Source organism: Dendropsophus ebraccatus, chromosome 11 (assembly GCF_027789765.1).
Source record: "Dendropsophus ebraccatus isolate aDenEbr1 chromosome 11, aDenEbr1.pat, whole genome shotgun sequence".
NCBI classification, from domain to species: Eukaryota; Metazoa; Chordata; class Amphibia; order Anura; family Hylidae; genus Dendropsophus; species Dendropsophus ebraccatus.
In genome coordinates, this window is record NC_091464.1 from 82,654,588 (window position 1) to 82,679,493 (window position 24,906).

Consider the following 24,906-nt stretch of genomic DNA (forward strand, 5'->3'; position numbering starts at 1 on the left):
TTTCTGACCAATACATACATATATATATATATATATATACTGTATATTGGTGGCAGCGACAGCAGAATGGCTTGATTTACCCCTGACAACATTATATATTAACCATTGCAATACAAGGGCCTGGTACTTCCATTCAATTTTTAGGATGGTGGTACATCCAGCATTGTTTTCCTCCATGGCACATGGATTCTGGGCTGGCAGTTCCTCCAGTGGCACTCTGCTATGGGTAATAAGTGGAACCTCCTTTATGACTTATTAAAGTAATGTCTGCTATAGGAACTACAAAGGTTCAAAATAATATATATATATATATATATATATATATATATATATATATACACTGTATATATATATATATATATATATATATATATATATATATCAATAAATGCAGTAATCCAGATGATGCTAGATGGTGCCAGCTCTTTTTTTAATCACAGGTGCCATAGCTCTATCTATCTATCTATCTATCTATCTATCTCCTATCTATCTATCTATCTATCTATCTATCTATCTATCTATCTCCTATCTATCTATCTATCTATCTATCTATCTATCTATCTATCTATCTATCTATCTATCTCCTATCTATCTATCTATCTATCGATCTCCTATCTATCTATCTCCTATCTATCTATCTCCTATCTATCTATCTCTCTATCTATCTATCTATCTATCTATCTATCTATCTATCTATCTATCTGAACTGATATAAAGGCACAAAGAGGTATAAAAGCCATCAACTCCTATATCTAAAACTGATCACAAATACCCCAGAAGTCATTTAGAAGAATGCACACAAAGATGTCCCATACCTGTAATTATACATAGATAATGTGTTTTCTGATTTACTTCAGGAAGTCAACAACCGAGACAGGATTTGTCACCTACCGGTGCGAGTGATTAGTAATGGGCCTTCTCCATACTTGTCTACCACTCTCCAGCTCACACCTCATGGAGATAAGTCATTGCTAGGATATGAAGGTGAGCATGTGTAATGTTCTTTACCTGGAGGGCAGCGTGGTCATAAAGAAGATAAGGTAGACTTACCCATGTCAAATAACCCTTTCACTGCTAGAAATTACCTTCTGACTAGTCAGTGTCTGGCCAGAGGGCGTCTCATTCCAAGAAATAACAACTGACAATTGGCTCAAAGCAAAAAAATACGACATGGTGTCCTCCCTCTGTAGACGAGAGTGGAGACACTATTCCTGAGCAGCTATGGAATGAGAGGAATGAAGCCAAGCTCAGACCAGAGGTATCACATCGGTGGAATGTGTCTAGTGACTCCCATACTGAGAGCACTATCATACACTTTATTATGGCCATCAGTGCGCCCTAAAAAGAAGCCCCCATGCTCCGAATGGGGAGGGGGCCACAGATGCCAACAGGCTAGTTGCCATGGCAGTGACCCTCATGGTGCTAGTCTACCTGTATGTCACTCGGACTGCTAGCCACTACTAGTCAGTGTGATACAAGGGCAGTCCCGTGACTGATACCAATATGGTTAACCCCGGACCATAATGAGGGGTTAACATGAGAGAATGAACAGCAAAGGAAGGGTTAATTGTTTTAAGTTTGGAGAACTGGCAGGGATTGGCCAATGACAAGTCGGTATCCATGGGAGAGGGGCTGAAAGCTCACACATGGATACGGGCTTTGGATTGGTTGTTTTAGAAAAGGATAGGGATTGGTGGATTGTCAGCCTATAGGATGTGGGTTACTGGGCTAGAGTATCATAGAGGCTACCTCAGAGACATCTGGTGATGTAGGGAGAAACCTACAAGAGGGAGGGGTTAGGAGTTAATATGAGGGGTTACCTGAAGGCAAACTGTGTCAAGTAACCCCGGAGTTAAAGGGGTACTCCAGCAAAAAGCTTTTTCCCAGTAATGGAAACACATTACAAAGTTATATAACTTTGTAATATGCTTCAATCACCTATCTGCCCCTCTTCCCTATCTCCCCCCCTCCCAATCCCCCACCAGAAATGAAGAAAACTCATTCTTATCTAATGGCTGTTGACCCCAGGCTGCTCTGTGGCAGCCATTTTGTGACAATGACATCATCAAGAGAGAGGCGGGTCTAAGCCCTGTTAAGCCAGCCTCTCTTTGTCAGATGACACAGGTTGCTCAGCTCTGATTGGCTTAATTAGTTGTAAGCCATCTAACAGTTTTAAAGAGTCAGTTAGACATCACAGGAAACAAAGTGCATCATAGGAAAGCCCAAACCAGGAAGTGAAGAAAAAGTGAAGACACAAACTGGAGCTTCAGGGACCTGCAAACAGAGGGAAATTCAAACGGAGACAGACTCAGGAGGGAGAGTAAGTGTAAAAACTATATTTGATTGATTGATTTCAGTGCCGGAGTATCCCTTAAACAAGAAGAAGAAAAGCTGCGGCCCGTCTGCTCTATTGTTCTATTGTTTGGTCTTTTGTCTATGATGCGTTCATTTGGTGCATTTGGGGTAAAGCTGTTCTTCAAAGAAAGGGGCTATCTATCCTTACATTCTGACTGGTTGATGTTATATGAGGTCTGGGCTAGAAGAATATTTTCTATATTAATATTTTATATTTACTATAAAAATATTTACTATATTTAGACGGGAGCCTATGTGTAAGTCCACACGGTCTCTGTGTATTTATTTAGTTTGTTAAGTTGGGTATGTTCTATTCCTTCATCAGAGTTGTGGCAATATGACCAAGGCATGCCCATGGCCTAGCTGTTGCTGCCCATTGCCTTATAATGTGCTGCCATGGCCATCCTGCTTCCTCCCCTGTGCCCCACAAACTCTTAATTCACACACATCAGCCATTTTTATAGTCTGATGTCACCATATCTTACAATGACATTTTGCACATCAGGGACCAGGTGCAATTAAAAGAAGACAAAGTCACAGGACAAGGGAGCACAACTTGCAACTTTTTTTTTAATTTTTCTTAGAAAGATTCTGGATATTTCAATGTTTGACCAAAAGCTTTCGGCTGAAAAACTGGCACACAGGACTTTTCTTCACATTTATTATGCATTATAGACACTTTTTCCACCCCTTTTAGACACTTTTCCACCTGGTACGAAAAAGGGTTTATGCAAAAATGGGGTGTGGTCTATTTTGCAGCAAAAAAAAAAAAGCACCTGAATCTGGCCCAAAATTCTGGAGGACTTCAAGCCAAATAATAGATGGTGTAAACTTTGCTCCAAAAAAACACATTTAAAGGGGTACTCCGGCAAATTTTTTTTCATTCAAATAAACTGGCTTCTAACAGCTGCCCCACTCCTGTCTCTCTCCCTGCCTACGCCAGAGGGAACACCTGTTTGACATTCCATTATGACAGGAATCGCCGCTCCTTTACAGCAAAATGCACCAGTTCTTACTGCTAATCCAGAGGAGGTAAGTGGTGATGCTATTGCATCACCACTTAACTCTTTACACTATGTGGGCCAGGGGCTCTGCACCTGACCCACAGAGTGTAAAAACCAATTAAACACACTTATATTGTTTACTATAGGCACACACAGCTCGGTTCTCAACCGGCTTGGTTATGGAACAGACTTCCAGAACCGATTGTATTGGAGAACATAGGTATTACTGTATATTCCTTGGCATGCTATGCTGACAGTCTATGTGCCATGTGTGGTGGTGTGCTACTGATTGATGAATGTTATCAGTAAAGATTAGCAAATACGATTCGATCGAGATGGTATTCGATCGAATATTGTGGTATTCGAAAGATTCGAATTCAATTGAGTAGTGTGGCGAATATGCGGGAAACATTCGAAAGCCCTCCATCGCAGTTGGCGCTTTTTTAAAATCCAATCACCATGCAGGGAGGCTGTGAGGGACCCTGGGAGTACGCACACAGCACGAAAACGGCGTCTGCCCTCATTGGATAGCTGAACCACATGACCTTGAATCTTAAATACTTGGCTCCCGCCTCTCGACCGCAGATGCGCTTTCAACCTAGTCAGGGAAAGATCTTGGAGCAGGGAGAGATAGGTTACATAGTTAATATGGTTGAAAAAAGACACATGTCCATCAAGTTCAACCAAGTTTAGTAGCGTTTTGGTTAGGCAGGATTACTACAGAACCCAAAAGTCCTTTTCAGGGCTAATATCCAGCGAAAAAGTCATCTTTGAATCCAAAGCACTTCTCAGTGCTAAGAAATAGATAGCTTCAGCATAAGCAGGTGTATTCATTCCAGTACCCTGTGTGTACAAGTGTCTTATAGTGTCCCTGGTTTAGCCCACTAAGGGCACATTATACCCACTAAGGGTACCTGATATATACTGTTCCAGTAGCCCAGTAAAAGGCACGTCATACATATTGTTCCAGTAGCCCAGTAAATGGCACATGATACATATTGTTCCAGTAGCCCAGTAAAAGGCATGTGATACATACTGTCCCAGTAGCCAACTAAGGGCACATGATATATACTGTTCCAGTAGCCCAGAAAAAGGCACGTCATACATACTGTTCTACTAACGTTCGTACAGCATGACGCGTGATACACACGAATAACATGACGCTCTATGGATGCACCTTTGAATCATGTATGTAACGCTGCGCAAGAAATATGAAGGAAATGTGTGAACATTGCCGTAAATGTTCGCAGGGCGTTAGCAAATATTTTTCCTTCGCAACTGTGGAGAGTGGCAATATACTGCGATTTTGGGGTGTTGGGTGCACCCATGCATGCTCTCCCTAATGTCTCAGTGTCATTCCGGAGGTGCTGGCATCATTTAGGGGGTTTCATGGGAGACTTGATGACCTCCAAGTGGTCGAATTTGGATTTCCAAGTGCCGCAATTTTTTTCCCCAATAGACTATAATGGGATCGAATATTCGTTCGAAGAGTCGAATCTCGGTGACTATTCGATTTGAATTCTTGAAAGTCGAATATTTCACTACTCGCTCATCTCTAGTTATCAGTCTTGCTGTACAGCTTAGCCACAGATGGTATTGACGTGACGCCAGTGCTAGTCCAGCACACAGGTGTGATGGTAGTACTTGCTTTGTGTTGTGGCTACCTCCCCAAAATGGTCAGTGACCTGCCGGGTTGTGATGGGTCTCTTGGGCTCTTGTCATGGTAGTTGACCCACCCGGACTATCGGTACCGCCACCCACAGAAAGATGAAAAATAACCTAAGGTGTGCAGATAGTGTGTATGGGTGCTGGAGTCCCAGTGATATAAAAATAGAACAACTTTACTGTGCAGTCTCTTAGTAGTACAATACACTTTGGTAAAATAGATAAACCTTCACAACTTTAGTGCTTTACTTGGTTGTGCTTGAGAAGGGGCTTGAAGAAGTAGAGTAGAGAGGTAGTTGCAGCGGTGCTTGAAGAGTTGAAAGTAGAGGAGAGGAGAGTCCTAACCCAATGTAGCAATGTACTCTGCCAGAACTTTAGAGAATACTTTAGAGTTAGAAGTTATTTGAACCTATGCATAGGCTTTAGTCTGACCACCTTGTGCCCTACAGTGTCAAGTGACCCGTCCTAATAGTGTGATACAAGCCCCAGTCGTGGTTATCTGGCGGAAGCTAAGCTCCCAGGGGTGTCCCAGTTACCTGCACTGTGAGATAGGATACATAGACCTTCCTTGGTAGCTTTGTCCTATCCAGGCTAGTTCCTCTTGTGTATTAGGAAACTGCCCTGCACTTTTTAGTCTGGTTCACGGCATGGGCTAAGATGTTCCTAGACTCTTCTTCCTTGGTAGTGTTTAGCACTGCATAATAGACAGAGTAGAAGTACTGGAAGAACTGGTTGTCTAGCTGCATCTGTACACACTCATGTCCTTACTGAACTCAACTTACTCCCAAACAGTCCTCAAGACCCACCAACAGGTCATGTTTTGCGGATATCCCATACAACGAACAGCTGGGGCAGTTACTGGTGCACTGACTATAATTATATCACTTGTGAAATCCTCAAAACATGACATGTTGGTGCGTCTTGAGGACTGGAGTTGAGAAACACTGCCCTACTGGGTTGTGTGTGTGGAGAGCAAGGATAGGCAGAAGAAGAGAAAGTACCTCCTATAGGTCAGCACTGAACACATGGTACAACAATAACATTTACCCATTCCTATCTTCAGCTGTGCAACCAAGAACAGAGGTGTATAATGGACACTGACACAGTATAGTGAAACTACAAAATACTACCTTCATCACCACTCAACCTGGAGTGCAAACTTTACGACAGGTGCCTAAGGCACCTAACTGTGGGACACCACACCCTGAACAAGTCTATTGACAGTTGTCCCAAAAACAAATATTCTGTATTCAACTATTATTTTGACCAGTTTAATAGCTTACCATCATTTTTTTTTGTTTGTTGTTGTTTTTTTTTTAGTTTTTTTTAGAATCAATTTTGAAAATGTCTTCCATTCTTCAAGATCTTCCCAGGTTTTGGAGGACAGCTTGAATACAGAGCCGATGATTTATTAAAGGTTTCCGACTTAAAATCCCTTGACCTTGTCTTTCAACACAGGTGACGCAGGGGACATTGTAGCCTCCAATGCTTCTTGTTTGTCTAGATGGGCCGGTTTAGGCTAATGGTTTACACTCACATATCTTGTAGCTTGTTGTGTCTGGGAAAGGCAGGAAGTGTGTGATGGAGCTGACATGGCGGCATGGTGCCTCCGGGCAGTGGAGTCCTCTCCATAACGGCACACCATGGTCATAGGGGGTGCAGCGCTGAATGCCTTATGCTACCCAGCATAGAGCCAAAGCATTTAAGTAGTAGTTCACAAAAAAATCTTTCAAATCAACTGGTGCCATAAAGTGCCAGAGATTTGTAATTTACTTCTATTAAAAAATATTCAGTCTTCCAGTACTTAGCTGCTGTATGTCCTGCAGGAAGTGGTGTATTCTCTCCAGTCTGACACAGTGCTCTCTGCTGCCACCTCTGTCCATGTCAGGAACTGTCCAGAGCAGCAGAAAATCCCCATAGAAAACCTCTCCTGCTCCACAGATTGGAAAGAATACACCACTTCCTGCGGGACATTCAGCAGCTGATTAGTACTGAAAGACTTTAGATTTTTAGAAGTAAATTAAAAATCTCTGGTAACAGTTTATTTGAGAGAATATATTGGAGGTGAACTACCCCTTTAATAGTATCTGTATATATTCACATGCAGTGAGCTGCAGCAGGGTGCACAGGGAGAGATACCGATATACTACTAGCACTGTGCAAGATTATTAATGGAACTCTGCAGAATTCAGCCAATCAGCCTTCAGCTCCAAGTGCAGTAAAAAGCGATGTGTTGGGAAGCAGAGCTTCTTAGTAGTGGCAGAATACACAGGACCTGCACCTGAAAACCAAAAATACAGTTTTTGCATTTGGTTTCCTATAATGTCAATGTATGAAAAATACTTTGTCAATGAACATTTTCCATCCAATAGAGGCCTCTTAGGGTCCTTTTAGTTTTTAACGACCAGTGCCAGGATGCTGAGACCCCCCCCCCCCCCCTCCCCAAACGAACATTAGAATGAGAAGGGAGAAGCACTTACCTGGGTGCTTCTTTCCCTAAATTCTATACAAAAGGCCCTATTCCACAGAACAATCATCGGTCATAGTCGGCCGATATCAGCCGTTACAGCCGATAATTGTCCCGTGGAATAGAAGGCAACGATCAGTCGACATCGTTCATGTCGGCTGATCGTTGCTGTCATTTGTCTTTCAACCATGTTGAAAGACAAATGACTGTGATAGCAGCAATCTGCTGCCGTCGTACCGTGGAATAGGAGCAGCAGCAGCAGATTGCCACTATCCTCTATGGGCTGCCCGGACGATCTAGCGATCACCCGGTCAGCCCCCCTTCAGCTCCCCGCGGCCCCTCCCGCACTCACCTGCTCGCTGCTGCCGCGTGTAATAGCGGTGGCAGCAAGCGGGGAACGAGGAGCTGTCAGCACTCGTTTGCTCCTCACAGTCGGCCCTTGGAATAGGGCCTAAAGTCTATGGAGCTTATGCAGCAATGAGAGAGAGATACAAAGACAGAGGGAGAAGTGCACAGCTGTGTGCTTCTCCCACCTCATTCAAGAAATTGCTTTGAAATCTCAGCAACCAGAGTTTGTCTTACCATAACTAACTTATTAAATGACAATAGTTATTTTTTTTTTTTTTTTAAATAACACTAACACTTCTGAGACTTAAAGGGGTTATCCAGCGCTATAAAAACATGGCCACTTTCCCCCTACTGTTGTCTCCAGTTTGGGTGGGGTTTTGAAACTCAGTTCCATTGAAGTAAATGGAGCTTAATTGCAAACCGCACCTGAACTGGAGACAACAGTAGGGGGAAAAGTGGCCATGTTTTTGTAGCGCTGGATAACCCCTTTAAAAACACAAGACATTATCAGATAGTCTTCTCACGGCTGTCACAGCCCATTAGTCTCCCCAGGATATAGAAGTATGAGGCTATGTGCACACTGAGCAATTCTCGAGGAATTGTAGCTGAAAGTTTTGAGGCAGAATTCAAGCAGAATTTAAGCCCCCCATTGACTTCTATAGGATTCCTCTAGCAGATCTACAGCAGAAAATTCTGCTTGGAAATTCTGCAGTGTGAACAACAGAGCAGAAAACCCATTGAACACAATGGGACTTTGCTCTGTACATATTTTACAGGAGGAATTTCAAGCTGAATTTCAAGCTGAATTCCTCGCCTTTTCCTCAGTGTGCACATACCCTCACTAGGTAAGTGTGCTGCATAGTTACCTGACACAGGTTTTTGTTAGACAAGTTTTTCTCTCTATTCTTGGCCATCACTTCTCTCCGCTACTTTAAGAACGGACCACATATTTGTTGTCAATGCAGATGTCAGCAGCATTAAGCATGCGTTCAATCACGGGGAAATGTTACTTTCTCTGTGTGCTGCTGAGTCATTGAATCTTCACTCTGTGAAATGCTGCAAAACTGCTGAAGATGATTCTAGAGGGGGAAAGAAAAACAGGAAATAAGTGAAGTTGAGCTGGTGACATTTTGGAATGTTAATAAATATAGGGCTATTATTAAAGGGGTTTTTCACCCAAAAATGTTTTTCTTTCATATCAACTGGTGCCAGAAAGTGCAAGAGATTTGTAATTTACTTCTATTAAAAAAGTCTCCAGTCTTCAAGTACTTATTAGCTGCTGTATGTCCTGCAGGAAGTGGTGTGTTCTTTCCAGTCTGACACAGTGTTCTCTGCTGCCACCTCTGTCCATGTCAGGAACTGTCCAGAGCAGCAGCAAATCCCCATAGAAAACCTCTCCTGCTGTCAAAACTGGAAATAATACCATTTCCTGCAGGGCGTACAGCAGCTGATAAGTACCGGAAGACAAGATTTTTTTGTAATAGAAGTAAATTACAAATCTCTGGCACATTCTGGCACCAGTTGATTTAAAAGAAATTGTTTTGCTGGTGAACTACCCTTTTAACCCCCACACAGCGGCCCCGCTTTGAACCGCCGGCTATTAGCGCGACCGCGGCTATTAGTGTGCCCGCTAATAAAGTATTCAGATGCAGTTGTCAAAGTTGACAGCTGCATCTGAATACTTGTAGTAAGCCTTTCCTGGTGGGTTGGATCGCTCCCCCCACGACATAGTGACGGAGGGGTGATCCTTACATCCGGCACCGGCCAGCCGAAAGCAATCCAGTGCCTATCTCATTGATCTATGCTGTATAACTATACTGCATAGATCTCAATGAGAGATCAGTGTGCACATACTAGAAGTCCACCAGGGGGGAATAACCCTAACCCCAGGGGGAATAACCCTAACCTCAGGGGGGAATAACCCTAACCCCAGGGGGAATAACCCAACCCCAGAGGGGAATAACCCTAACCCCAGAGGGGAATAACCCTAACCCCAGGGGGAATAACCCAACCCCAGTGGGGAATAACCCTAACCCCAGGGGGGAATAACCCTAACCCCAGGGGGAATAACCCTAACCCCAGGGGGAATAACCCTAACCCCAGGGGGGAATAACCCTAACCCCAGGGGGAATAACCCAACCCCAGAGGGGAATAACCCTAACCCCAGGGGGGAATAACCCTAACCCCAGGGGGGAATAACCCAACCCCAGTGGGGAATAACCCTAACCCCAGGGGGGAATAACCCTAACCCCAGGGGGAATAACCCAACCCCAGGGGGAATAACCCTAACCCCAGGGGGGAATAACCCTAACCCCAGGGGGGAATAACCCTAACCCCAGGGGGAATAACCCAACCCCAGGGGGGAATAACCCTAACCCCAGGGGGAATAACCCTAACCCCAGGGGGGCTTCTAGTAAAGTTTAAAAAAAAAATTATTGATTAAAAAGCCGCCTCCCCTAATAAAGGTTTGAATCACCCCCCTTTTCCCATGTTATAAATAAAATAAAATAAATAAACAAACATGCTTGCTATCGCCTCGTGCGTAATCGCCCGAACTATTAATTAATCACATTCCTGATCTCGCACGGTAAATGGCGTAAGCGCCAAAAAATCCCAAAGTGCAAAATTGCGCATTTTTGGTCGCATCAAATGCAGAAAAAATTGTAATAAAAAGCGATCAAAAAGTTGCATATGCGCAATCAAGGTACCGATAGAAAGATCACATCATGGCGCAAAAAATGACACCTCACACAGCCCCATAGACCAAAGGATAAAAGCGCTATAAGCCTGGGAATGGAGCGATTTTAAGGAACATATATTTGTTAACAATGGTTTGAATTTTTTACAGGCCATCAGATACAATATAAGTTATACATGTTATATATCGTTGTAATCGTAACGACTTGAGGAACATATATAACAAGACATTTTTACCCCAACAAATAAAACAAATACCCCCCCAAATAAAAAAAAAGTGTGTGGTTTTTTTTTTCAATTTTACCACACATTGAATTTTTTTTCTGGTTTTGCAGTGTAATTATGCAACAAATTCAGCCTGTCATTGCAAAGTACAATTAGTGATGCAAAAAATAAGGGCTCATGTGGGTTTCTAGGTGAAAAAATGCAAGTGCTATGGCCTTTTAGGCACAAGGAGGAAAAAAAACGGAAGTGCAAAAATTCAAATTGGCCGCTCCTCTAAGGGTTAATGGAGGTCTGGTCATGGGTCGTGGAGTTAATCTTTTTGAGTGACCTGCAGACACAGATTTTTGTATGTTATAATGCTCTGTGATTGTAGTAGTATCTCACTTCCATTAGCTGCAGTAATTTTGTAGGTGTATTGTTTATGCCACTGCAGTGTCCTGGTACTCATCTACAAGCTGCTGTGTTATAAAGGTTGTCGTGTGGATATAGAATGTATCTAGATAGCTAAATCCAGTTGTGGCAGCGGACAGCCTTCCTTAGATCTTTTGCTTAATGACACAGGCCTAGCACTAGTCCATTCAGCTGTGAAGCTGGCAGACACCCCTTTACATTTCTGTGGTCTGGGTTAAAGGGGTATTCCGCTCAAAGAAAACCTTTTCATATGTTGCTGCCCATGGTAAAACTTACAATTCCTTTTATACTTGTTATTATCTATTCAGTCTCCTTCCCCCAGTACTCAGCTGCTGGTTTCGGCTGAAAACACAACAATCTGCGTGTGAGCTTTTCTCTCCGTTTCTCCCTACTCCCCCTTCCCTTCTGAGACAGCAGATGTAAACACTAGAGATGAGTGAACCGGGTTCGGGTTCGAGTCGATCCGAACCCGAACATTTGATTAGCTGGGGCTGCTGAACTTGGATAAAGCTCTAAGGTTGTCTGGAAAACATGGATACAGCCAATGACTATATCCATGTTTTCCACATAGCCTTAGGGCTTTATCCAACCTTAGCAGCCACCGCTAATCAAATGCCGAAAGTTCGGGTTCGGATGGACTCCAGCATGCTCCAGGTTCGCTCATCTCTAGTAAACACGTCTGTCCGCAACTTTGTAATGCTGGAAAGAATATTCACAGTGACCTCAGATTAACCTCCCAGCATTGCAAAGAAACTACTAAATTGCAGATAAAGCCAGCCAGGCACTTGTTTACATTAGCCGTGTCAGAAGGGAGGTGAGAGGAAAGGGAGACAGAGAAAAAAACTCATACAGTTTTTTGTGTCTTCAGCAGAAAGCAGCTGCTCAGAACTGGGGGAAGTAGACTGAATAGATAATAACATGTATGGAAGGAATTGATAGTCTCATTATGGAAGGAATTGATAGTGTCATTATGGGCAGCAACATATCAAAAAGTTATGTTTTAGCGGAATACCCCTTTAAAGCCCAGTTCCGTTGCCTGTGCTATGGTTAAAGGAGTGAGAGCCATGTGACCATAGTTGTGATCTTGGTAAAACCTATGTAATGGTAAAACCTTAATAAAAAGTTTCAAACAAATTATGGAACTCCGGGTAGAGGTTAAAAAAAGGAAACTTCTGCAGAAGCATATAGCATTACCCACCTGTCTATCCCAGTTTTTAAACTACCAAAAATCCATTTGTTTGGGGGGGGGGGGGGGGGGGGGGGGGGAGGGGGTTTGTTCTGTATTATGTTTCTGTCCTTCCTGGTTGAGCAGTTCCCAGAATGTAATGCTTTCCCTCAGCTGATCATCACGGTTCTCTACCCATCACAATGATTAAAATTAGTGCTGCACCTGCTTTTGGCCATTTAGAGATGGGTAATCACTCAGGGGATTGGGGGATCCAGCTCCGCCTTCTGTGACATCACGCCCTGCCCCCTATCTGCATCATCAGCCTGTGCTCAGCAAACACACACAATGTGAGACAGAGGCATGGAAGATTTGTCTCCTAAGGTGGGAGAACAAAAGGAGCAGGAGACAATGTGGTTTGCACAGAGGCCATTTTTTTTTTCACTTCCTGGATTTCTATCAGCTGCCAGTGTGGCAGAACCACACAGATACGGTAATACATTGTATAGACACATCTATAGAACTTTTAATGTACTTTTAATAGAAAACAAGTTTTTCTTATCAGGAGTTCACCTTTAACCATAATAACAGGTCCATAGGGCTGTCTCTTGTCCTCATGCCATAACATAACCCCCTACATATTTTGTATCCTCATAGGGTTCTTGATATAAAGTAAATGGTACAATCTAAAACCATTGCTTATATTAAAATTGAATCTTCTCCTCCATTTTACCTAACATTTTTTTTTCTGTTTTTTGCAACATATTTTATGAAACAGTGAAAATCGTCATTACAAAGTGCAATTGTTCTTAGAAAAAATAAGACCTCATACGCGTCTGTGGATGGGATAGTAAAAAAAAGTTATAGCTTTTAAAACGTGAGCAGGAAAAGAAGAAGAATGCAATGACATGAAGGCGTTATTGGAAGTTGCTCCATTTGCTAGATATCATGTTTGTCCACTAGATGGCAGAAGACTCACCACTCGATTGCTCGGTTCCTGGTTTTGCTGCAGGCTTTTTTCAGTGGGTGACATTTTATTGTGAATAATGTTATTGTTATGCGATTTCCTATTTGATAATTGTGGATTCTTGTGAAGTTTACTTACTGCTGTGAATGCGGCAGTGTAGTTTTACTTTATTAGTATTGTAAATTATAACATTGAGTAACTTAATCTTCACTTACAGCACTGCGGTTTGGCTGTTGCATGGATAAAATCACACAGAATACAACACGCTGCGCAATATTCTCCATAGCCTATTGTTTATATCGACAACTTTTTTTTTTACAATTATTATATCTTTATTACCTTTTGTACTCTAGGCATATCCTCTTAGCATAGCTGGAGTCCTGGGTATTCTATCTTTAAGGTGGGCCCAGAGCCCACATATGTAAATATTTTGTACATGTTCCTGTTGGTGATGTTTATCTGTTTTTATTTGTAGGCACTTTGTTTTTTTTTAAAGGGATAAAGACCATGCACCATTGGCACTGACTCAATTTATTTTATATTTTATTTATATAGCGCACACAGATTCTGCAGCGCTTCACCTATCTGTATGTTTTTAGGACATCAGCAAGGCTACAGTGCTAACCACTGAGCCACCGTGCTGCCCACTGAGCCCACTGCCTGCTCTAAAGCTCATAGTGTATGTTTTATGTTAGTGCTAGTGCTGTAGTCACTAAAGGACTCTGCTGCAACAAAGATATAGAAGACACTGTTGACGGAGTTGAGTCAGACTGTGGAGAGAACCACATGGGTTGCCAGGAAAACTTGTAACTGTGGTGCATGACAACTTAAAGGGGTTGTTGACCCCCCAAAAATTTCTTTCAAATCAACTGGTGCCACGGAACGGCCGGTCTGTGCCCGGATCATTGTGGCCGGTACTTAAGTACCGGCCAGATGATCCGTTGGGCCACAGAGCTCTGATGCGGGCGCATCAGCGCGCACCCGCATCGGAGCTTCCCATAGCACAGAGTGACGCAAGAGGCCGGAGCCGCTCGCTTCACTGTGTGAACTGACAGGTCTTTCACTGAATTCCGGCCGCAGAAAACTGACATATCAGTTATTTTCGGCCCTTTATGGGATCCCGGTCGGAGCGTATACGATGTGTATACGCTCCGGCCGGGATCCCATAAAGAAACAGGCATTGTTCCACCGCGCCAAAAGTATGGCCGTTGTTGCCGTCCTTTTACGTAGTGTGAACATAGCCTAAAAGAACACAATAATCAGCCGACATGAATGATGTCTGCTGATCATTGTAGTAGTTTGTCTTTTAACATGTTGAAAGACAAACCGCTGATATAGAAGTGAATGATATAGAAGCCTATTCCACTAAACGACGGCAGCAGACCACTGCTATATGCTATGGTCTAGCAATCACCCGGAGCAAGGAGCAAGCGAGTGCTGACAGAGCTCATTTGCTCCACACAGTCGCCCTGTGTAATAGGGGCTTTGGGGTGGTTAGTCAGGTAGGGGATTAGTTCACACAACAGTCCTTTTCAGGACTAGTAGTCAGTCAGAGTGATTGAAGAAGAAAAAAAAGGCTTATGGTCCACGGAAAATTACAGATCACCAGTATGGGCCACGAGTAATAAATCCTGTTTTCCTCTCACTTCAGTAAACACAGCAACTTCAGCAATGGCAGACATACCCCAGGGGGAGAGCGAGCGTCAGCATGATCCTGGGTCATCTAGATCTTAAATGAGCGCCCCCCCCCCTAAAAGCTCCTATCCGGCTGAGGTAACAAGTATAGTCTATTGTTACCCCGGAAGAAGCTCCACGTGGCAGGTGGCAGCTTTTTTCAGATTTGCCCCTTTAAAATGACCCAGAAAGTGCCCTGAGCATATGCCAGTTCCAGCATCAGAGTGGTCCCATTTCCATACATTCTTCTATTAATCACCTTCTTATTTTTACCTCTTTATCAGTACAATGCCATATTACATCCATGTAGCCTACAGCTATGTTTACTGTTGTTACACACTCATTTCTCCGTTGTAATGTTTACTGACATTCAAAAGATATGGACTCCTGATGCGTACACTGAAGCGAAAGACATTTAGATTGTCACATACGCCACTTTGTACCTTGTTGGGATCCTGATTAAAGCGAATGTACCATGTACATTCACTTTAACACAACCCACGGATAGATCGGTGCCGGCGCAGGGAAGTCGGTGCTGCAGTCCATTTTTTCAACCGCGGCCCAGTTCCCGTGTACTGCGCCGTTCTATCCACAGGTACCGGGGCTGAAGCACTCGAGGTGGGCCGCCCCCAGAGGGAGGAATCCCCCACCCCTCTGTGACGCAGCTCCATTGATTCTAACAGATCTGCATCATAGAGGGGTGGGGGATATTCTCCCACTGGGGGCAAGCCGGCCCGCCTCCAGTGCTTCAGCTTCAGCCCGATACCCATTGATAGAACGGAGCCGTACACGGAAACCAGGCCGCGGTTAAAAAAATGGACCGCGGCACCGACTTCCCTGCACCGGCGCCGATCTATCCGTGGGTCATGTTAAAGCGAATGTCCCTGATGGTACATTTGCTTAATGGTCAATTTAGTCCATCAATTTTTCTTAGCATACAAGTGTGCCGGTCCATTGTCAGCAAAGTGCTGTATGTTCTTGCATCATATAAGAATTCAAGTCCAGCCATAGGAAACTCCTTATGTTGTCTCTGTACTCAATTTGACCCCTAAGGAATTGTTTGTAACATTTGCCTATTAAATACACAATGGTAGGGTCATTTCCCTTCAAGTCAAATTGAGACATGAGCACGGAGAGAACGGAAAGACTGTATGTAAATATTTCTCTGGCTGGATTTGAATTCGGGGCTTGAATGATGCAAAGCAACAGTGCTGACACTAATATGCTGACAATGGAGCGGCACACCTACAGGCTGAGGGCCCTATTACACGCAAGGGCGATCTTGGCATTTCTGGGGCCCCAAGCAAAATCATGTCCGCCCCCCCCCCCCCCCCCAGTAGTTCTCTTATAACCCTCCTACAACTATACAGAGATTACATATTGCCTCAAAACTGCTCTGAACAAAACAAAAAGATATCACCAATGATACCATTACATAATACTGCCACACTCTGACCCCTATCACTATAAGCCTATAACAGAGTGCAGTTACATCCAGTCACTCACAGGGGGCGTCTTCTCTGATCAGGGTCTTTTACTTCTCCATCCAGCCTGGGCCATCTTGTAGTCTTCTCCCGGCTGGGAATCTTCTCTCCAGAATCTGTTAGAGAAACATTTTAGGCTCCAACACATCCAGTAGTTAGGTCCCCTGTACCCCTCTATAGTAGTTACACCCCTCTGTGCCCCCACAGTTTTAAGGTGTCCCTGTGCCCCCACTTAATAATTAGGTATGCTCTGTGCCCCAGTATAGTAGTAAGGTATATAGGCATCTCTGTGCAGGCCCAATGTAATATAGACCGATGTGTGCTACCCTCAGTAGTATATACTGCTTGTGTGCTGCCCCCCGTTTTAAATAGACCCCTGTGTGCTCCCCTAGTTATTTATAGACCCCTGTGTGCTCCCACAGTTATTTATAGACCCCTGTGTGCTCCCCCAGTTATATATAGCCCCCTGTGTGCTCCCACACTTGTATATAGCCCCCCTGTGTGCTCCCACACTTGTATATAGACCCCCTGTGTGCTCCCACACTTGTATATAGACCCCCTGTGTGCTCCCACACTTGTATATAGACCCCCTGTGTGCTCCCACACTTGTATATAGCCGCCCTGTGTGCTCCCCCACTTGTATATAGCCCCCCTGTGTGCTCACACACTTGTATATAGCCCCCCCGTGTGCTCACACACTCACAGCCCATCTCACACTTCGGGTAAATCGGTAAAAGACGAAGCGATCAGCAAATTTTCAGTGAACGACCAACAATGATTGGAGAACTTGTTGAAAGATCACGATGAACGATTTATCATTCGTCGCTTGATCTTTCGCTGTGTTTACATGGGCTGATTATCGCTCAAATGCAATCATTATCGTGAAAATTCGAACGATAATCGTTCCGTGTAAATGCACCATAATTCTACATCGTTCCTTTATTTGCTGGGATCAGATGGAGTAACTGATTATAGTAACGATCATAACTAACGACTATCGTCCTGTGTAATATGGGAAATAATTCCATGTAAAGCATAAACAATCTCGTTTGCAATTGTTTATCGTTAATCGATAAAAATCACTTGGTCCCTATAGGCCCTACTACATGAAGCGATAATCGTTCAAAAAACGGCTAAAACGGCAGATCAGTATCGATCATTGTTAGGTGTAAACAAGCAAACTACAAACACAAAAACGTTATATTCTTGTTCATCATGATCTTTCAGCGCATTGAAAAAAAATCGTTGGTCTTTTTAATAATAATTTGCTAATCTGTTTGTGTTGTTCCTGAAAAAACCGACACAGTTTCTGCTGGAGGAAGGTCTGGTGGTAGTGATAGTGACAGCCACTGTCCATATATGGACAATTACATCATCAGAGCTTCCCTGGGGCGCCCCCTATGGGAGGCAGCTGAAAAGATTTGGGGTAAGCTTAGCTGGACATAGTATAGGAGTAGGGAACTTTGGCTCTCCAGCTGTGGCAAAACTACAACTCCCATCATGCCTGGACAGCCAAAGCTTTAGCTGTGGCTGTCCAGGCATGATGGGAGTTGTAGTTATGCAACAGCTATAGAGCCAAGGTCCCCTCCCTCTGCATTAGATGATCTGAAATCAGGCCAGTAATGTAAAATACATTCTTATTTATATTTAGTCATGATTTCCATTTCCAATATAAAATGTGACAGCAGGAATCAATTATTTAGGAGACAATTCTGTCTCAAAGAAAGGACTTGCTTGTGTCCCCTGCATTTTTCTATGTATCACAGTTATACATGAGAATATTCTTTAGGCTATGTTCTCACAACGTAAAAAAAAAACGGCCGTTATCTGACACTCAACGGCCATTGCTTCAAGGATTAATAATCAAGAATAAAAATTGCATTGAAGTCTATGGACAATAATGGACATGTTCATTATTTTGACGGCCTTAGCAAACATTGGTCGTTGTGCATTACATTTTGTGAAACAATAGCTGTTGTTTGCGTTGACTTCAATGCAAATTATTATAGTATGAGAAGAACGGCCTCTGTTTAAATTAAAAACAACGGCCGTTCTATTCATAAAAAGTACATTGTGTGAACATAGCCTTAAAATGGGCTTGCTATTTGCTGGCAGAAGCCTTGCTGACTGTGGCCGCTGCCCCAGTTGTTCCTTTTAATTATGGATTGTGTAGAACTCTTCTGCCCACCCCGTACAGAAGCATAAGGGTGGCTGACATCAGAGGAAAAATCAGCCTCAATAATTCATAAGTGGTACGAAGCATGTCTCCATTATCTTGTGGCTGCCGTCAGACATATGACCCCTGTAGGTTTTTATACACAGAGATTATTTCCTCTTGGGTTCTGTAAAAAAAAAAAAAAAGTTAATGGCACGCTCCATGTAAGTCTTTCTATGGAGACATTCTGTACTGATCGATGCAATAAGATTATGGAGAATTCTTATGGAGCGATAATTCACCCAATCGATCGTTTAACGATTTTGAACAATATGGTTTTTATGACGATCAGCGTTTAGACGAATAAATCGTTAGAAAAATTGTTAGAAAATTCGTAAGAAAAATCATTATTAAGATCGCTTAAGCCCATCTTTTACATACGGGTGAATCTTTGAAAGACTGTTTACACGAAGCGATCTGCAAATTTTTAGCGAACGACGATTTGAGAACATGTTGAAAGATCAAAATGAACGATTTTTCGCTCGTCGCCTGATCGTTCGCAGCGTTTACACGGAACGATTATTGCTGAAATGCGATCGTTATAGCGAAAATTCGAACGATAATCGTTCTGTGAAAAAGCAGCATTATATGTAATCGCCTCCTGTCTTTGGAATTTAAAGGCCCTATTACACAAAATGATTATCGGCCGTATTCGGCCATTATGGCTATAGATGATTGGAAAATCGTAGGTTCGATCGAACATTCTCGAACCTGCCGCATTTGATTGCCAATGCCTTCTTGGTCCGTCCGGAAGGATGAGAGTGCCCGGGGACCACCTGGAATTCTGGGATTTGATCGAACCTGTGATTTTCCGACATTCAATCAAGCCTAGTTATGGACAATAATCGTCTTGAAGACAACAATCATTCGACATGCACGATGTCGGCTGATCGATGCAGTGGTTTGTCTTTCAACATGTTAAAAGACAAACGACTTAAGGCCCTATTACACGGAACGATTATCGGCCGTCACGGCCGTAAATCGTCCTGTGTAATAGAAGGCAACGATCAGCTGACATGAACGAGGTTGGCTGATCATTGCTGTAGACTGTGATAGCAGTGATCAGACCACCGCTATCCTCTATGGGCTGCCCGGACAATCTAGCAATCACCCGGGCAGCCCCCGCAGCTCCCCATGGCCCCCCGCCCACTACTCAGGCGTGGAATAGCAGCGGCAGAGAGCAGGGAACGAGGAGCAAATGGGCGCTGACAGATCCTCTCCGTCGCCCTGTGTAATAGGGGCTTTAATCTTTATGCCAGGTATACGTGGTGTTTTGTTGCCTCTCCGTCTATAGGAAAGGTTTTCAGGGTGGATCATGTTTGGTCTGTCTGCTATTAGTTTGCACAGGTGCTCTGATTGTCCTCGTCTGTATTCATGAGTGCAATGTGACTCTTATATATTTGCTGGTCTCTGCAACTTTCCAGTCACTTTATATCTGTTCACTTTTCAGTTTTTCTGATCCTTTTCCTGTCAGATATTTCCTCTGTCCTGATGTTTGTTTGTTGTTTGAACAATCCTGCAAAACAACTAATATTCCCTGCAGTATTAGTTTCCATCAGTCAGTGGTATCTATGTTAAAGGGGTACCCCAGCAAAAATCTTAAATCAACTGGTTTCAGAAAGGTAAATAGATTTGTAGTTTACTTAAAAATCTCCAGTCTTCCAGTACTTATCAGCTGCTGTATGTCCTGCAGGAAGTGGTGTATTCTCTCCAATCTAACACAGTGCTCTCTGCTGCCACCTCTGTCCATGTCAGGAACTGTCCAGAGCAGTAGCAAATCTCCATAGAAAACCTCTCCTGCTCTGGACAGTTCCTGACATGGACCACTCCCTGTAGGACATACAGCAGCTGATAAGTACTGGATTTTTGAATAGAAGTAAATGACAAATCTATATAACTTTCTGAAAACAGTTTATTTGAAAGAATACCCCTTTAGGCTAAGTTAACACAATGTATGACAGCGGCTGTTCTGTGACACAGCCGTGTCACAGAACAACCGCTGTCTGTGAAGTTCAACCCGGGAAGTTCTTTGAAGTTCAACCCTGTTGAGTAATGTCTGAAAACATAACCGTATGTTATAAAATATCTTGAATGGGTTGTGCAGTCCTATGTATTTTGTTCTTTTTTCTTTTGTTTACACGCTTATTATGGTGTAAAACAACAATTTCAGTGATTCTCATATTAAACAATCCTCTGCCACTCCCGTGCCAATATTTTCCCGCTCCCCTGCCCATCTCTATTCTTTGTGTTGTCACCATATGTGGCTGCTACATTCAACCACAATAGACAGTGGCCACCTCAGGTCAATGCTACAGCAGGCGCGTGGCTTGCCAATATGTCATTTGTGGAGCAGGAGGAAGAGGCGATTGGTAAGGTATTACCCCCTTTGTTATGTTTTGCAATAAAAAAAAAAATCATGGGATGGGCAACTTATTTTTAGTGTTTTCCCATGACAAACCTAAATGGTATACCTACTGAATATGCCATAAAAGCCTGACCACTAGGGGGCCAACTACTAAGACCCCTCCTTAGTGTAACCAATTTCTAGCTTTTCTGCTGCTGTGTATTTCCTCTTTACACATAGCACCTTACATACCCATTGCACCATCCCCAAAGAACAGCTTGTGAGCTTTTCTCTCTATCTCCCCCTCCTCCCCCTCCCTTCTGAGATGGCTGATGTCCCTGACTAGCTTTATCTACAACATTGTAGCTTCTTTGTAAGGCCCCGTTCCCACTGAGCAAAACTAGTGGAATTATGTTCATTCTTCAGCGCGGACAGGGCAGGAGCGCGTGCCTCCCATAGACTCCCATTATGTGCGGGAGGCTAACGGCATTCCGCTAGTTTTGCTCAGTGGGAACGGGGCCTAATGCCGGGAGGGTTATTCTGAGGTCAAGTTGCTGATGAACTCACTGTGATTAATCCTTCCAGCAGTACAAAGTTGCAGTCAGGGACTTTTTTTACATCAGAAGGGAGGGGGGAGGAGGGGGAAACAGAGAGAAAGCTCACACACAGATTTTTGTGTGTTTTTAGCAGAAAGCAGCAGCTCAGAACTGGGGGAAGGAGACTGAATGGATAATAACAAGTATGGAAGGAATTGTTAGTCTCACCATGGCCAGCAACATATCAAAAGTTATGCCTGAGTGGAATACCCCTTTAATGGAGAAGTCCGGCAAAACTTTTTATTAAAGCATTGTATTGCCCCCCCCCCCCCCCCCCCCCCAAAGATTATACAAATCACCAATATAGTGATGTCACTTCCTGGAAAACATGGTGATGTCACTTCCTGGATAAAAAAAATGGTGATGTCACTTCCTGGATAACATGGTGATGTCACTTCCTGGATAACATGGTGATGTCACTTCCTGGATAACATGGTGATGTCACTTCCTGGATAACATGGTCATGTCACTTCCTGGATAAAATGGTGATGTCACAACCTGACTCCCAGAGCTGTACGGGCTGTGGCTGCTGGAGAGGATGATGGCAGAGGGATGCTCAGTGTCCCTCCAGTGCTCTGTGTCCCTGACATCACCATGTTATCCAGGAAGTGACATCACCATGTTATCCAGGAAGTGACCTCATCATGTTATCCAGGAAGTAAAGCCTTGATGCAGTAGTAAGTGCAGGGAAAAAAGCACTTTATAAGCATTTCCCATAATAAGTGTATATTGGGGATTTGTATAACTTTTGGGGGGCAATACAATACTTAAATAAAAAATTTCAACGGACTTCTCCTTTAAGGGTTAAATCTATAGTTACATTTTCGATCTATGGAAGACACAAACAAATATTTGCTTGTACAGCTCTTTCTCTATCTCCCTTATACTTTAATGCACAGTGACCGCACCGAGACCCCCAGGTGAATAAGCTCTACAGTAACAAGGTTTTTTTTTTGGTTTTTTTTAAATGGCAAAGATAACGAAAACTGAAACGTCTCCTATGTGCCCAATTATATGGCCTTAAATCTGGGTAAGTAGCCACAAAAGGAATAATAAATTCTCCTTCCCGCTGATTCTTATTGCTCCTTAAGCCATTGCCCTATTGAAATCCATTATCATATATAACAATGTAATTGTATGCATAAGCGAAATCTATGAACGCATCCCAAAAACGGACACAGGGGCGGCCTATAGTGTGTTCTGTAAATAGCCGTCAATTTGCTGGTTTGCATAGGAGAAAAAAGCATAATGTATATGTGAGAGCTCAGGATATGATGCAAAGATTATAAGAGGTTCTGAATATCTGTATAACATCAGACGAGAGTAAAAGCTTTTACGGCTGGAGCCAAGAGCTGAGGAATTCCACTGTTAACACCCAGGAGAATCCTGTGATGCTGTCGAAAACTGCAATAATCTGCTTGTGTCATCAGCCCAGCATCTGAGTTGGTTCGTCCTGAGAGGACGATTCCACTTGAGAAGCCTTTAGCAGAGGCTGGGGCAGGGCAGCAGCAGTCTGCAGCAAATCGACCAAAGAGCTAGAGCTTCACATAGGATCCTACACCGCCCAACTCTTCATTCAGCTCTCCTATAACTCAATAAGACCTTCCCTTTTCCATCCCATACACCACGGTTACTACTGTGCATTAGCCTCTGCATTGCTGTCTCCATGGGATTTTAGCAGCTCGGAAAGAGAAGTTTTTTTTTTTTTTTTTAGCACTTTTGTAGATCCTGCACTAGGCAGCGAGGAGACGACTTATCCCGGCCATGGCCATTAACACAGATGCCCAGTATGAGAAGACACTCAGTGGATCAGGTAACCCCCTACCTGCAGACGCTCATGAAACTGAGAAACTCCTTACGTCTGCCTCTGAGGGGAAAGAAGAGAATGGCATGAAGAAGTCTTTCTCAGTTACCATGTCCAGCGAAAAGTCTATAGGAGACCTGGACCAGAATGGGCACAGTCTGCCCTACAAGTCAGTTTCCGCAGGACAACTGGAGTCTGCTCCCCTCTCGCCTTCAAGGGGCAGCCTGGCCAGGGCTTCTTCTACAGCCACCACCACCGCCCAGGAGCAAAACAGGCCCACTGACTATCTGGTCTTGGCCATCTTATCCTGTTTTTGTCCCGTTTGGCCAGTCAACATAGTGGCTCTGGTCTTCTCCATCATGGTGAGTACAGTCCCAGATGGGAATTGCATATTTGCACTTTGCAAAAGGGTGCACTGCATGAACTGCCTTATGGACTGGGTATAGTTTTATTATACTGTCTTTTATACCATATTAACATTAGGAAACATTCGAAACGTACTTACTGCTCCTTTATGTATGAGATGCCCCACCCAATAGTAAGAGGAATGGTAATATGGAATTCTTCATAACTAAAGTGACCTGTTGTGTATCCACCAATATATACAGAAAGTACAGACAACTGCCCGGTGGTATATATGGTACATTTGCACCTGTTATCATATTTAGCAGAGCTTTCCTGGTATAGGTTGGGTTTGGCAGCATGCCCTCCATGTGCCGCTTACTGTACCATATTACAATTGCCATCTCTGTTAATGGGACAGAGCAAAATACAAACTCCTCCCTGCTGCTTCCCGCATCCAATATACTTATAACCATCTCAGCACTTGGTGATCGAGCCTGTTATTTTAATCAGACTGAAAAGCAGGGAGGGAGCCTGCGTGACAAGCCAGGGGGAGATTTATGTGTTATTGGTGGCTGATTTTCAGCATTTAACCCCTGCTTGTATGACATGGTTAGTGATAGCTCAGCATTACCGAGTCATTGTTATTGATACCGGAGTCATTGTACTTTCTTCTGCTATTCTCTCTGTAATGGATGATTGTGTCAGCCCCCCAGGGTATAGGGCACACAAAAGATATCGACTACCCCGCTGCACACTCTTCAAGTCGTGGACTGTCCTGAGACCAATGCTAATAATGCCTCAACGCCATTAACATATTGGAGACTTAAAGTGTAACTCCCTCCTTAGAACCCCATTACTTGGTCATGGAGGAGAACCACTTGTAAAAGCAAAAACTCTGATCACAAGCAATTCAGCAATAGATGTACAAGGATCTGCACATAATGCTGGAGGGTGGAGTTCCCCTGTAAGTGGTCTAGGATCACTTAAGTTTACAACACTCTATCATTCTATCCATATGATACAACACTGAAACATTCTATCCATATGATACAACACTGTATTATTGTATCCATATGATACAACACTGAAACATTCTATCCATATGATACAACACTGTATTATTTTATCCATTTGTTACAA

The 24,906-nt window shown here is 43.4% G+C and overlaps 1 protein-coding gene and 1 long non-coding RNA gene across 3 annotated transcripts in view; one reads left to right on the top strand and one right to left on the bottom strand.

Annotated features, from left to right (window-relative positions):
• Positions 1–27: 27 nt before the first annotated feature.
• The window catches only part of LOC138767311 (trafficking regulator of GLUT4 1), a 74,121-nt gene continuing 49,242 nt past the window's right edge, over positions 28–24,906 (top strand). The window contains exons 1-2 of one of the 2 annotated variants that reach the window (XR_011358787.1): positions 28–226; positions 858–984. Coding sequence is in view for 1 of the 2 variants with exons in the window: in XM_069944768.1 (XP_069800869.1) it covers positions 23,382–23,783 (402 nt within the window). In the remaining variant the exon portion in view is untranslated. Of the gene's footprint in view, positions 227–857; positions 985–23,381; positions 23,784–24,906 lie in introns of those variants that run through there. The other variant, XM_069944768.1, reaches the window with a different exon arrangement.
• Positions 6,466–24,906, bottom strand: part of LOC138767313 (uncharacterized) — a 28,393-nt gene continuing 9,952 nt past the window's right edge. Inside the window, exons 2-3 of the long non-coding RNA XR_011358789.1 lie at positions 8,706–8,918; positions 6,466–7,305 (exon numbers count right to left, since the gene is read on the bottom strand). This is a non-coding gene — a long non-coding RNA (uncharacterized lncRNA). The remainder of the gene's footprint in view (positions 7,306–8,705; positions 8,919–24,906) is intronic.